Source organism: Dreissena polymorpha, chromosome 5 (genome assembly GCF_020536995.1).
Source record: "Dreissena polymorpha isolate Duluth1 chromosome 5, UMN_Dpol_1.0, whole genome shotgun sequence".
Lineage (NCBI taxonomy): Eukaryota > Metazoa > Mollusca > Bivalvia > Myida > Dreissenidae > Dreissena > Dreissena polymorpha.
Genome location: NC_068359.1, coordinates 105,908,995 through 105,922,880, shown reverse-complemented (window position 1 = coordinate 105,922,880; position 13,886 = coordinate 105,908,995). Strand labels below are relative to the sequence as shown.

Here is a 13,886-nt window from a genome sequence, read left to right as displayed (position 1 = left end):
CCGCAACACTTTCATGCTTCAGTGCACATTAACCTTAAGTCTTGCTTTTAACACAGAGGATCAGATTATGCTTCGTTATTACTATGGTTGTTTTAATTAAAATTTAATTATTATGACAGTCAGTCTTCCCCAAAAATTTGAAATCCACAAAATTACGTGTCAACAAATTTGTTGTTTTTTATTAAACCACGAAATTTAATACTGACGAATTTCTATATGTTTGCAGTATATTGTAAGCAGTAATAGCTTTCCTATTTGACATGTGGCATTGCCTTACCACAGAGGTCCCATTTTTTAAAAAGACTTTCATTGGACTTAGTTATGAAAAAATCTTTTTTTCTATGTTGAAATTCACACGACTTTTGGATACCGTTCTGTTGCATTGCAGCACTATACCGGGCCAAGGTGAATGTGACCAGTCTGTCATTCACCGTAGAGATCCAGTCAGCGCGAGCTGAGCGCAGGCTGTCCAGTCTGGCCATCACACTGCAGCTAGAGAACGCAATCAACACCTTGCTGGCGTCAAGGCTCCGGGGACAGATCCGCTGCAGGATAGTTGACTATGAGTATGTCTCACTTCTTACATAGACTGGTAGACTATGAGTATGTCTCACTTCTTACCTAGACTGGTAGACTACGAGTATGTCTCAGTTCTTACCTAGACTGGTAGACTATGAGAATGTCTCACTTCTTACCTAGACTGGTAGACTATGAGTATGTCTCACTTCTTACATAGACTGGTCAACTATGAGTATGTCTCAGTTCTTACATAGACTGGTAGACCATGAGAATGTCTCAGTTCTTACATAGACTGGTAGACTATGAGTATGTCTCACTTCTTACATAGACTGGTCAACTATGAGTATGTCTCAGTTCTTACCTAGACTGGTAGACCATGAGAATGTCTCACATCTTACACTGACTGATGAACTATGAGAATGTCTCACTTCTTACATTGACTGATGAACTATGAGAATGTCTTACTTCTTACATTGACTGGTGAACTATGAGTAGGTTTCACTTTTTACATTGACTTATTTACTATAAACATATCCTACTTCTTACATAGACTGGTAGAGTATGAAGACATCTCACTTCTAACATAGACTGGTCATAGTTTTACTTAAAGGTGCAGAAACATACAATTTTCAAGTCTTTAAGGATGAAATATGAAGTCTTCTCTCTTTTTTAGCTCACCTGAGCACAACGTGCTCATGGTGAGCTTTTGTGATCGCCTTTTATCCGTCGTCCGTCGTGCGTCGTCAGTTGTCAACATTTTGCCTTGTGAACACTCCAGAGGCCACTTTTATTGTCTGATCTTCATGAAACTTGGTCAGAACATTTGTCCTATTGATACCTCGACTGAGTTCGAAACTGGGTCATGCTGGGTCAATAACTAGGTCACTAGGTCAAAAAAAAGAAAAACCTTGTGAACACTGTAGAAGTCACATTTGATGTCAAATCTTCATGTATCTTTGTCGAAATGTTTGTCTAAATGATATGTTGGTTGAGATAAAAAATGGTTCCGGTCCATTGAAAAACATGGCCGCCAGGGGGCGGGGCAGTATTCCATATATGGCTATAGTGAAACCTTGTGAACACTCTAGAAGTCACAATTATTGCCCAATCATCATGAAACTTTCTCAAAACATTGGTTTCATTGATGTCTCGGACGAGTTCGAAAATGGTCCAGATCGGTGAAAAAACATGGCCGCCAGGGGGCGGGGCAGTTTTCTCTATATGGATATAGTGAAAACATGTCAACACTCTCTAAGTCACATTTTTGGTCCAATCTTCATGAAATTTGGTCAGAACATGTGTTTTCTGGATATGACAGTTTAGTTCGATAATGGTTTGGATCGGTAAAAAAACATGGCCGCCAGAGGGGGGGTCATTTTCCTTATATTTATATAGTAAAAAAAGCTTGTGAACACTCTAGAAGTCACATTATTTGCCTAATCATCATAAAAAAATTCTAAACATCGATTTTATAGATATGTCAGACGAGTTCGAAAATGGTCATGATGGGTGGAAAAACATGGCCACCAGGGGGTGGGGCAGTTTTCTCTACATGTATATAGTGAAAGCATGTGAACAGTCTATAAGACACATTTTTTGCCCAATCTTCATGAAATTTGGTCAGAACATTTGTTTTCTGTGTAGTAAAGTTTGGTTTTATTATGTCATTATTATATAACATTAACTGTATTATGTAATTTTTCATAACACAGAATTTTCATAATTAACATACCTGTTTTAGTCATTAGCACTTATGATAAGCCTATCAACTTAGAGATAGCTGAAAGGAAGACAACATGTACATAATTTTGCAGTATTTATCTCCCTTGTTTAACCTGGTTCAGCAATCTATTTTTAGCTTTGTGCTCATGGTGAGTTTTTGTGATCGCCTTTTGTCCGTCGTCCGTCGTGCGTCGTCCGTCGTGCGCCGTCAATATTTGCCTTGTGAACACTCTAGAGGCCACATTTATTGTCTGATCTTCATGAAATAAGGTCAGAACATTTGTCCCATTGATACCTCGACTTAGTTCGAAACTGGGTCATGCTGGGTCAAAAAGTAGGTCACTAGGTCAAAAAAAAGAAAAACCTTGTGAACACTGTAGAAGCTACATTTGATGCCCAATCTTCATATAACTTTGTCAAAATGTTTGTCTAAATGATATGTTGGTTGAGTTCAAAAATGGTTCCGGTCCGTTGAAAAACATGGCCGCCAGGGGGCGGGGCAGTATTCCTTATATGGCTATAGAGAAACTTTGTGAACACTCTAGAAGTCACAATTTTTGCCCAATCATCATGAAACTTGGTCAAAACATTGGTTTCATTGATATCTCGGACGAGTTCGAAAATGGTCCAGATCAGTGAAAAAACATGGCCGCCAGGGGGCGGGGCAGTTTTCCTTATATGGCTATAGTAAAACCTTGTTAACACTCTAGAGGCCACATTTATTGTCCAATCTTCATGATATTTGGTCAGAAGATTGGTCTGTATGATTTTTTGGATGAGTTCGAAAATGGTTACGTTTGCTTGAAAATCATGGCTGCCAAGGGGCGGGGCATTTTTCCTTATATGGCTATATATGGCTATAGTAAAACCTTGTGAACACTCTAGAGGCCACATTTATTGTCCAATCTTCATGAAATTTGGTCAGAAGATTGGTCTCAATGATATCTTGGATGAGCTCGAAAATGGTTACGTTTGCTTGAAAAACATGGCTGCCAAGGGCCGGGGCATTTTTCCTTATATGGCTATATATGGCTATAGTAAAATCTTGTTAACACTCTAGAGGCCACATTTATTGTCCGATCTTCATGAAACTTGGTCAGAAGATTCATCCCAATAATATTGTGGACGACTTAAAAAATGATGCTGGTTGGTTGAAAAACATGGCCGCCAGGGGGCGGGGCATTTTTCCTTATATGGCTATAGTAAAACCTTGTTAACACTCTAGAGGTCACATTTATTTTCTGATCATCATGAAACTTGCACAGAAGATTTGTCCCAATAATATCTTGGATGAGTTCAAAAATGGTAACCTTGGCTTGAAAAACATGGCTGCCAAGGGGTGGGGCATTTTTACTTATATGGCTATATATTGCTATAGTAAAATCTTGTTAACACTCTAGAGGCCACATTTATTGTCCGATCTTTATGAAACTTGGTCAGAAGATTCATCCCATTAATATCTTGGACGAGTTGGAAAATGATGCCGGTTGGTTGAAAAACATGGCCGCCAGGGGGCGGGGCATTTTTTCTTATATGACTATAGTAAAACCTTGTCAACACTCTAGTTATGTTATAAAGTGCTGCTTTAATGTATTCTTACAATGAAGACAATGTTAAGTTAATATCCTTCCTATTTTGCATATTAAACTTGCAATAATGTATAGATTCTTAAAATAAAATATCACCATTTATTCATAACGTCTTTATTTTTTTTATTTAATTCAGTTGCCCAATCTTCATGAAATTTGGTCAGAACATTTGTTTCCTGTGTAGTAAAGTTTGGTTTTATTATGTCATTATTATGTACCATTAACTGTTTTATTTACTTTTTCAAAACACAGAATTTTCATAATTTACAACTGTTTTAGTCATTATTTCTTATGGTAAGCCTATCAACTAAGAGATAGCTGAAAGAAAGACAACATGTACACAATTGCAGTATCTATCTCCCTTGTTTAACCTGCTGAGTCATATTCCCCAATCAATTTTTAGTTATGCTCTAGAATTTGTTAGACCCCAGATATTGATTATTGCAGTGTGTAACTTTTTCGGCGTAAGCTGAATAAGCCAGCTTTTCACCCTGACTTGACCTTTGTAAGTTTCCAATAATACTCAAATAAAATTTCCCGCGGCTAGCTACGAATGAATGCACTTCATTTATTCCATTGGCTGATTTGAGTATAACACCAGAACATTGGAAACATATCCGCGTCTTTGTAACACTGTTTTACTGCATGAAACAATTTTATCTCTAATGAAAAGGCTTAATAGATAGAACAGTTTTACAATCAATTTTCGACATAAATACAGTTTGTGCGTTCACCTTTTATTTTCAGAGAAATACCAGCGCAAAAGCGTTTAACTAAAGGCTATGTTGTCATATTTAGTACTTACTTGCATTGCATTTCAACCCGCGAGATTTCGGGTCAAAACGCGGTCATTTTGTGAAAGTCAGAGTTTATATACAGTTCATCACCGGAGTTCGCAAAAGGGGTTGCGATCATTGTGTCTTACTGACAATAACGTAGTGACTGTAATGCATTGCATTCCAATCCGCAAGGTATCAAGGTCAGTTTGCGGTCAGTTGCAGAAATCTTTATATAAACGCCGTCTCGTAAACTTTGTGCACTTGAAGTCTGTTTTGATCAGAAAGATACTAAATAAAGATATTCGGCGATATTATTGTGGTATGTCAATCATCGATTTTTAATATGGTTTCAAAATTTGCATGATAAGGACCAATTTTGATAAAATTAATTAGAAATATTTATCCATTTAGACCAGTTTATTAAGCATGACCACAATAATTCGCTATACTATAATTATGCAATTAAATAAGATTCGAGTATTGCCGGCTGACCTATATGCACTCGTTTATTTTCATGTTTCTTGTGTTTTTCTATTCTGTAAATATAGATATCTGAGTAATAATATCACATAAAGCAAAATAAGCCACGAAATCTGGCGCAACACCCCGTAATTGATTTGCTTATGATGTAGCTAACAACTGCGCAGAAAAAAGGCATCCGCTACTTTTTATCTCATAGAGATAACTTTTGATCGTTCATAAACATCGACCACAATCAACGCCGTATATCTTTTTTAAAGATATTTCTTGTTACCACTCAGCTTACTGACCCTCTCACTGTGCTGATGTTAATATCAGTGGTCAGTAATAAAAGCTGGTTGAACTGTTTGATATATTTTATTTCACAGTGGGAGTATTTAATGCATGTTTTTAACAATTAACAAAAAAATATGTAATTTAAATGGGAACTTCATATCAAAACAAGATTCCATAATGATTCACTCTATATAATCGTATTTAAGATATGTTAACAAATATCAAATGGATACTCTATGAAAACAATAAAGAAATAATTTCAATTATAAGTTTCAAGAGATAAAAAACAATCAGAATAACCTTCAAAATCAAGATTTAGCTTTCTTATTTGCCGAGTTCATTTATCAAGATTAATCATTTTCAGGCTTTATGTATTTAAACGATGTCAGAAAATTGAAAATAAAACGGTAATGAATGATACTCAATATTAATGAAATGAAATATAAAATTGATACATTTTCATATTTCTAAATTGTTTAGTGTAAAACAGCCTACTGTTAAATAATATGTTTATAAAATGATTCAAGTAAACGGCAATACCTTTACTTAATTGAATTACAACCAGTCAGCAGTGTCATCCTGACCGGAAATAAGCGATTGTGGAATAAATATTTCCACATTACATAAGTGCTCACAAAGTTACATAACTCGTAACCATCCCGTGACCAGTACACTTGCGTAAGTAAACGAGACCGCACTACCACACCTGGATACCACAGTTGAGTTTGAAAATGGTTTGGATCTATAAAAAAAATATGGCCGCCAGGGGGGGGTCTTTTACCTTATATTTATATAGTAAAAAAGCTTGTGAACACTCTAGAAGTCACATTTTTTGCTTAATCATCATAAAAGTTTGTCAAAACATTAGTTATGTGGATGTCTCGGACGAGTTTGAAAATGGTCGTGATAAGTGGAAAAACATGGGCACCAGGCAGTGGGGCAGTTTTCTTTATATGTATATAGTGAAAACATGTGAACAGTCTAGAAGACATTATCTTCATGAAATTTGGACATATCTTGGAAGAGTTCAAAAATGGTTCAGCTCTGTTAAAAAAAAACATGGCCGCCAGGGGGCCATTTGTTGTTCATTCTTCATGAAACTTGGTTAGAACATTTGTTTCATTGATATCTTGGGCTGCAAAGAACAGGTCATTTCTTTTTATCTCAGGTGAGCGACTTTGGGCCTTTCAGGCCCTCTTGTTATTTCTGCTCTGGAATTCGGGAAGATATTGATCATTGATAAAGGACTGTTCTGAGGGAAAATAGACTGCCAGTGCTCTCAGAACTGTATAAAATAAGCTGTTTTGGCTGATTTAATCACCTCTTTATGCTTTCTTGAAAAGGTAACAGCTTTTGAAAAAGGTTGGAATATTGAAATAATTAAACTCTAAATTGTTGTAACACCAGCATCAAGACATTTTGGCATTATTTTCTAAATTATTCTTATTATTTAGATTATTTTTATTTGGTATTTTCTAAATTAGAAAGACTCTATTTTATTTCAATAACTAGTAAATTCTTCTTATTATGCCCCCGGTAGGGTGGCATATAGCAGTTGAACTTTCCGTCAGTATGTCAGTATGTGTGTATGTCAGTCTGTCCGTCCGTCCGAAAAAAACACTTTAACGTTGGCTATAACTTTTGCATTATTGAAGATAGAAACTTGATATTTGGCATGCATGTGTATCTCATGAAGCTGCACATTTTGAGTGGTGGAAGTTCAAGGTCAAGGTCAAAGGTATTTATTTTTTTTTAATTCAAAGCGGCGTTCTCATGAAGCTGCACATTTTGAGTGGTGGAAGTTCAAGGTCAAGGTCATCCTTCAAGGTCAAAGGTAAAAAAGAAATAAAAAAAAAAATTCAAAGCGGCGTTCTCATGAAGCTGCACATTTTGTGTGGTGGAAGTTCAAGGTCAAGGTCATCCTTCAAGGTCAAAGGTAAAAAAAAAATTATTATTTTTTATTTCAAAGCGGCGCAATAGGGGGCATTGTGTTTCTGACGAACACATCTCTTGTTTTTACATTTGATTCACTGAAGTTTCCTAATCTCCATAAATTGTGTTCTTTAGATTAAGTTAGACCTATTTTCTAAGCTAGATTTTTTAAGCAACTTCTAGACTTACAGTAACTAATATTTATATCAGTTTTTAAACAGGTTTTCCGAAGGAAAAAACTGGTTATTAGATTGGCGAATGTCGGCGGGCGGGCAGACTGGCGGGCGGGCGGAACAAGCTTGTCCGGGACATAACTTTGTCGTTCATTGTGAGATTTTAAAATCATGTGGCACATTTGTTCTCCATCATTAGACGGTGTGTCGCGCGAAAAAATTAAGTCAATCTCTCCAAGGTCAAGGTCACACTTTGAGTTCAAAGGTAAAAAATGGCCATAAATGAGCTTGTCCAGGCCATAACTATGTCATTCATTGTGAGAAGATAAAATCATTTGGCACATTTGTTAACCATCATTGGACGGTGTGTCACACGAAAGAATTACGTCGATTTCTCCAAGGTCAAGGTCTCACTTTGAGTTCAAAGGTCAAAAATGGCCATAAAAGAGCTTGTCTGGGCCATAACTATGTCATTCATTGTGAGAAGATAAAATCATTTGGCGCATTTGTTCACCATCATTGGACAGTGTGGCGCACAAAAGAACTACGTAAATATCTCCAAGGTCAAGGTCGCCACGACTAAAAATAGATTTATTTGGAAACCAAGGGGGTTAATTATAAACAATCAATTCAGTTTTACTTGTCTCCCTTTATCAGACTTTTTTTTCATATTGAAAACCTGGTTTTGTGACAATTTTGTCCCTTGTTTTGACAGATTTTGAACTGCTTTTTACATTCATTAAGGTATTTGCTGTATTTTGTTCATTTTTGTAATGATACTTCGATTCTTTAGACTTGGCTTGTACCTGTTCTTAATTCTCTGTCATTGTTCTTTATATTCCGAGTTCTTGGAATAAAAGTTAGTTATTTTCGTTAAAGCTGATTTGGTTTTCACTTATAGATTAATTCTTTGAGTGTATTCAGGCGTATCTGACTGGACGCCTTTAGTTAATTGAATTACAACCAGTCAGTGGTGTCATCCTGACCGGAAATAAGCGTCGAATAAATATTTCCGCATTACATAAGTGCTCACAAAGTTACATAACTCGTAACCGTCCCGTGACAGGTTCACTTGCGTAAGTGAACGAGACCGCACTACCACACATGGATACGACAGTTGAGTTCAAAAATGGTTTGGATCGGTAAAAAAACATGGCCGCCAGGGGGGGATCTTTTTCCTTTTATTTATATAGTAAAAAAGCTTGTGAACACTCTAGAAGTCACATTTTTTGTCTAATCATCATGAAATTTTGTCAAAACATTAGTTATGTGGATGTCTCGGCCGAGTTTGAAAATGGTCGTGATCAGTGAAAAAACATGGCCGCCAGGGGGTGGGGCAGTTTTCTTTATATGCATATAGTGAAAACATGTGAACAGTCTAGAAGACACATTTTTTGCCCAATCTTCATGAAATTTGGACATATCTTGGAAGAGTTTCAAAAATGGTTCAGGTCTGTTAAAAAAACATGGCCGCCAGGGGGCCATTTGTTGTTCATTCTTCATGAAACTTGGTTAGAACATTTGTTCCAATGATATCTTGGGCTGCAAAGAACAGGTCATTTCTTTTTATCTCAGGTGAGCGACTTTTAGCCTTTCAGGCCCTCTTGTACTTAAAAAAATGACTGAAAACCAAACAATGAAAATGGACGTACCGATACAGAAAAGTTTACACATCAACATATTGTTGAAAATTGCTTGTTATAGCTTACCTGTTAAAATTGAAGAATTCAAACTCATAAATTGCTAAAATTATATAAAGAAAATAAGTAACTTAAAATATCTGCTATAAACATAATTCTAACCTGAGACTGTTTAGTCTTTTACAAATATAGAAATATGAGAGTGAAATGTCAAGTCTATGCATGAAATATACACAAATACAGAGTACATGTGGTAGAATTGTTTCTAGGTAGGAAGTTAGGGCCCTTTAAGATTTGTTCAATGCTTCACTCAAATGGATTGGTTCTTAAGGTTAGTGCTTTGATTCTAGAAAGTACTTTACAGACCTGATGAAAGAAGAGAACATTACATCTTAGGAGTTCTGTATAAACATACACAGTTCATCTTTTGTTCTCTCCAATCATTATGTACAAATACAGGATCCATGTGATAAAATGTCTGTACCATACCTTAGGATGTTTAATGGTGGGGCCTTCACAATTATTTGCACATCACATGTAAATGATGAGAATTATGATAAACCTGCTTTTTTAAGCCACCATTAAAAGGCAATAAACTTATCTCCTTTATTACATTAACAATTAGCGTTTCAGGTGCGTAAATATTTAGCAAATGATCAACCCAGTATCTTAAGTTGTATCTTTTTCTATAAATTGCTTGTAATGATTTACATAGTTCTGTGTTATCAAACTTAAGATGGTTATAACCAAGATTTTGAAGCGGAAATCATTTATATTTTTATTCAATTGGAACGTGTTAATCTGAATTAATTAATAATTTCTGTTTCGTGATTGCCCATAAGCAAGTGAATAATGATATGTAGATTTGATGAATTGCTATCTGATCACCATAATGGATGAAACTGCTGTCTACCTTACCTCCAAAATATTAAAATTGGACCTAGAGTTTTTAGTTTGATGTAAAACAACAAAATTTTTGGTTTCTATGTTATGCAATTAGAAAAAAAGTGTAACCATAGTAAGATTACGATATTTATAACCATGTTACCATGGTAATAAATGATTGTATGATACCAGCATCTTATGATAATCTTTCTGCCAAGAGAAAGCTGTTAAAATAATTTACCCAGATAACTGTGCTTACGTCATTTGAAAGCAATTATGCTTATGATTAATACAACAGGTTCACAATGGAGAGGTTCATGTTGGTGTGTTACACTGAAGTGGCATATAAACAGTATGAATTTATTTGGAGATCATAAAATATTAACCACATCCCAAACTATGTATTTCAATTCATATTATGACAGAAAATAGAATAACAATTATACATGTTTGAAATACATGTGAAGTAGTCATGGAGTCAGTGACCTGGGCCTCTTGTACAATGTGGACTTAATATTTGATGTTTTCTCCATGTATTGTCAGAGGTGTAACCTACAATTTTGACTTACTGAATTATGTAAAAACAGCCAGAGACAATTTTGACTTTATGTTTGAGGTACTCTCTATGTACAATCAGAGATCTATTTGACAGTTTTGACATTATGTTTGACATATTCTCTATGTACAGCCAGAGATATAATTGACATTGTTGACTTAATGTTTGATGTACTCTTTTTTAACAGTCAGAGGTATAACTGAACATGGACTTAATGTTTGAGGTACTCTCTATGTACAGTCTGGGTTAAAACTAACAGTTTTGACTTAATGTTTGATGTACTCTCTTTGTACAGTCTGGGATAAAACTGACCTTTTTGACTTCATGTTTGATGTACTCTCTATGTAGGGTTAGAGATGTATCTGAGAGTTTTTACTTCATGTTTGATGTACTCTCTATGTAGGGTTAGAGGTGTATCTGACAGTTTTGACTTCATGTTTGATGTACTCTCTATGTAGGGTTAGAGGTGTAACTTACAGTTTTGACTTTATGTTTGATGTACTCTCTATGTAGGGTTAGAGTTGTAACTTACAGTTTTGACTTCATGTTTGATGTACTCTCTATGTATGGTTAGAGGTGTAACTTACAGATTTGACTTCATGTTTGATGTACTCTCTGTGTAGGGTTAGAGGTGTAACTGACAGTTTTGACTTAATTTTTGATGTACTCTCTATGTAGGGTTAGAGGTGTAACTGACAGTTTTGAGTAAATGTTTGATGTACTTTCTATGTAGGGTTAGAGGTGTAACTGACAGTTTTGACTCTATGTTTGATGTTCTCTCTATGTAGGGTTAGAGGTGTAATTGATAGTTTGGACTTAATGTTAGATGTACTCTCTATGTAGGGTTAGAGGTATAATTGATAGTTTGGACTTAATGTTTGATGTACTCTCTATGTAGGGTTAGAGGTGTAATTGATAGTTATACACCCATTACCATTGGTAATGGGGGCTATATAGGAGTCACTTTGTCTGTCGGTCTGTCTGTCGGTCTGTCCCGAAATCTTGTCCAGGCCATAACTATGTTGTTCATTGTGAGATTTTAAAATCATTTGGCACATTTGTTCACCATTATTGGACGGTGTGTCGCGCGAAAGAATTACGTCAATATCTCAAAGGTCAAGGTCACACATTGAGTTCAAAGGTCAAAAATGGCCATAAATGAGCTTGTCTGGGCCATAACTTTGTCATTTATTGTGAGATTTTAAAATCTTTTGGCACATTTGTTCACCATAATTGGACGGTGTGTCGCACGAAAGAATTACGTCGATATCTCCAAGGTCAATGTCACACTTTGAGTTCAACGGTCAAAAATGGCCATATATGAGCTTGTCAGGGCCATAACTATGTCGTTCATTGTGAGATTTTAAAATCATTTGGCACTTTTGTTCACCATTATTGGACGGTGTGTCGCACGAAAGAATTATGTAGATAAAAGTACCATCATAATCTACAATCAATGACAAATACGAAAAAATATTTGTTTTATTTACTTACGTCGTATAATAATTGAAATGCAGCCTATTGATACTGACCACCCATTTCAGCCTCTTTTATAGTAATTAATCCAGCAGTAATTAGGCTTATTAGTTATTACATAGTTTACATAGAAGGTTGAGGGTTAAATATATTAATAAAACACAGTTAAATACACCAAAAGCACAACATTAACATGTGTTTGTTTATATGTGTTTATGTTTCCCTTAAACTGCCAAATGTGAGTTGTTTTTTATTTAAAATGATGGGTATGATGTGATGAGATGTATTCAACAAGTGAAGAGTCAATAAAATGCTGCAATTTTTGTCCAATCTTCATGTGACTTTTTTGTGTGTAGGATGGTTGGAGTGTGAATGTAAATATATTATGTGCTTTCACGCACACTTAAATTCTATTAGTGCTTATAGTTGTTTGTTTTGTTTTATTATGTCCTTCCTTCGAAGAAGAGGGGGTATATTTTTTTGCTCATGTCAGTCCGTATGTCCGTCCGTCCACCAGATGGTTTCTGGTGACCTGAAATAGTAAAATGGTTTCCGGATGATAACTCAAGAACGCTTTTGCCTAGGATCATGAAACTTCATAGGTACATTGATCATGACTCGCAGATGACCCCTATTGACTTTCAGGTCACTAGGTCAAAGGTCAAGGTCACGGTGACTTGACACAGTAAAATGGTTTCCGGATGATAACACAAGAAAGCTTACGCCTAGGATCATGAAACTTCATAGGTACATTGATCATGACTCGCAGATGACCCCTATTGATTTTCAGGTCACTAGGTCAAAGGTCAAGGTCACAGTGCCAAAAAACGTATTCACACAATGGCTGCCACTACAACTGACAGCCCATATAGGGGGCATGCACGTTTTACAAACAGCCCTTGTTTACTTTATGATTATTATTTTTATTAACAATTAATATTTAAAATTGAATGTGCACAAATGTGCAAAGTGTATAGTTTCAAATTGGTATTCTTTTTTTCTAAATGGTAAAATAATACAAATAATAAGAAGATATATATTATGATTAAAAAATAATTACTTCTTCTTGATTTCTCCAGACTTTTCATCAAAATTTGTATAGAAAAGGCGCATCTGTGTTTTATGGTATTTATCATTGATAAATTTCTCTGTGTTGCAGGCCTGGTTCCCGGATTGTGGAGTTTGTCATTGATCTATTGATCTGTTTTCAGTAGGCTTGGTAACCTGATTGTGGAGTTTGTCATTGATCTATTTATTTGTGTTCAATAGGCCTGTTTACCTGATTGTGGAGTTTGTCATTGATCTATTTATCTGTGTTCAATAGGCTTGGTAACCTGATTGTGGAGTTTGTCATTGATTTATTTATCTGTGTTCAATAGGCCTAGTAACCTGATTGTGGAGTTTGTGATTGATCAGTTTATCTGTGTTCAGTAGGCTTGGTAACCTGATTGTGGAGTTTGTCATTGATCTATTTATCTGTGTTCAATAGGCCTGTTTACCTAATTGTGGAGTTTGTCATTGATCTATTTATCTGTGTTCAATAGGCTTGGTAACCTGATTGTGGAGTTTGTCATTGATTTATTTATCTGTGTTTAATAGGCCTGTTTACCTGATTGTGGAGTTTGCCATTGATCTGTTTATCTGTGTTCAATAGGCCAGGTAACCTGATTGTGGAGTTTCTCATTGATTTATTTATCTGTGTTCAATATGCCTTTTTACCTGATTGTGGAGTTTGTCATTGATCTATTTATCTGTGTTCAATAGGCTTGGTAACCTGATTGTGGAGTTTGTCATTGATTTATTTATGTGTGTTCAATAGGCCTGTTTACCTGATTGTGGAGTTTGTCATTGATCTATTT

At 35.5% G+C, this 13,886-nt stretch overlaps 1 protein-coding gene across 5 annotated transcripts in view; it reads left to right on the top strand.

Annotated features, from left to right (window-relative positions):
• LOC127881858 (basement membrane-specific heparan sulfate proteoglycan core protein-like) overlaps nt 1-13,886 on the top strand; it is a 198,207-nt gene that overhangs the window by 32,870 nt on the left and 151,451 nt on the right. For all 5 annotated transcript variants that reach the window (XM_052430022.1, XM_052430024.1, XM_052430023.1 and 2 more), the window contains exon 3: nt 389-566. In XM_052430022.1, the coding sequence (XP_052285982.1) occupies nt 389-566 (178 nt within the window). The remainder of the gene's footprint in view (nt 1-388; nt 567-13,886) is intronic.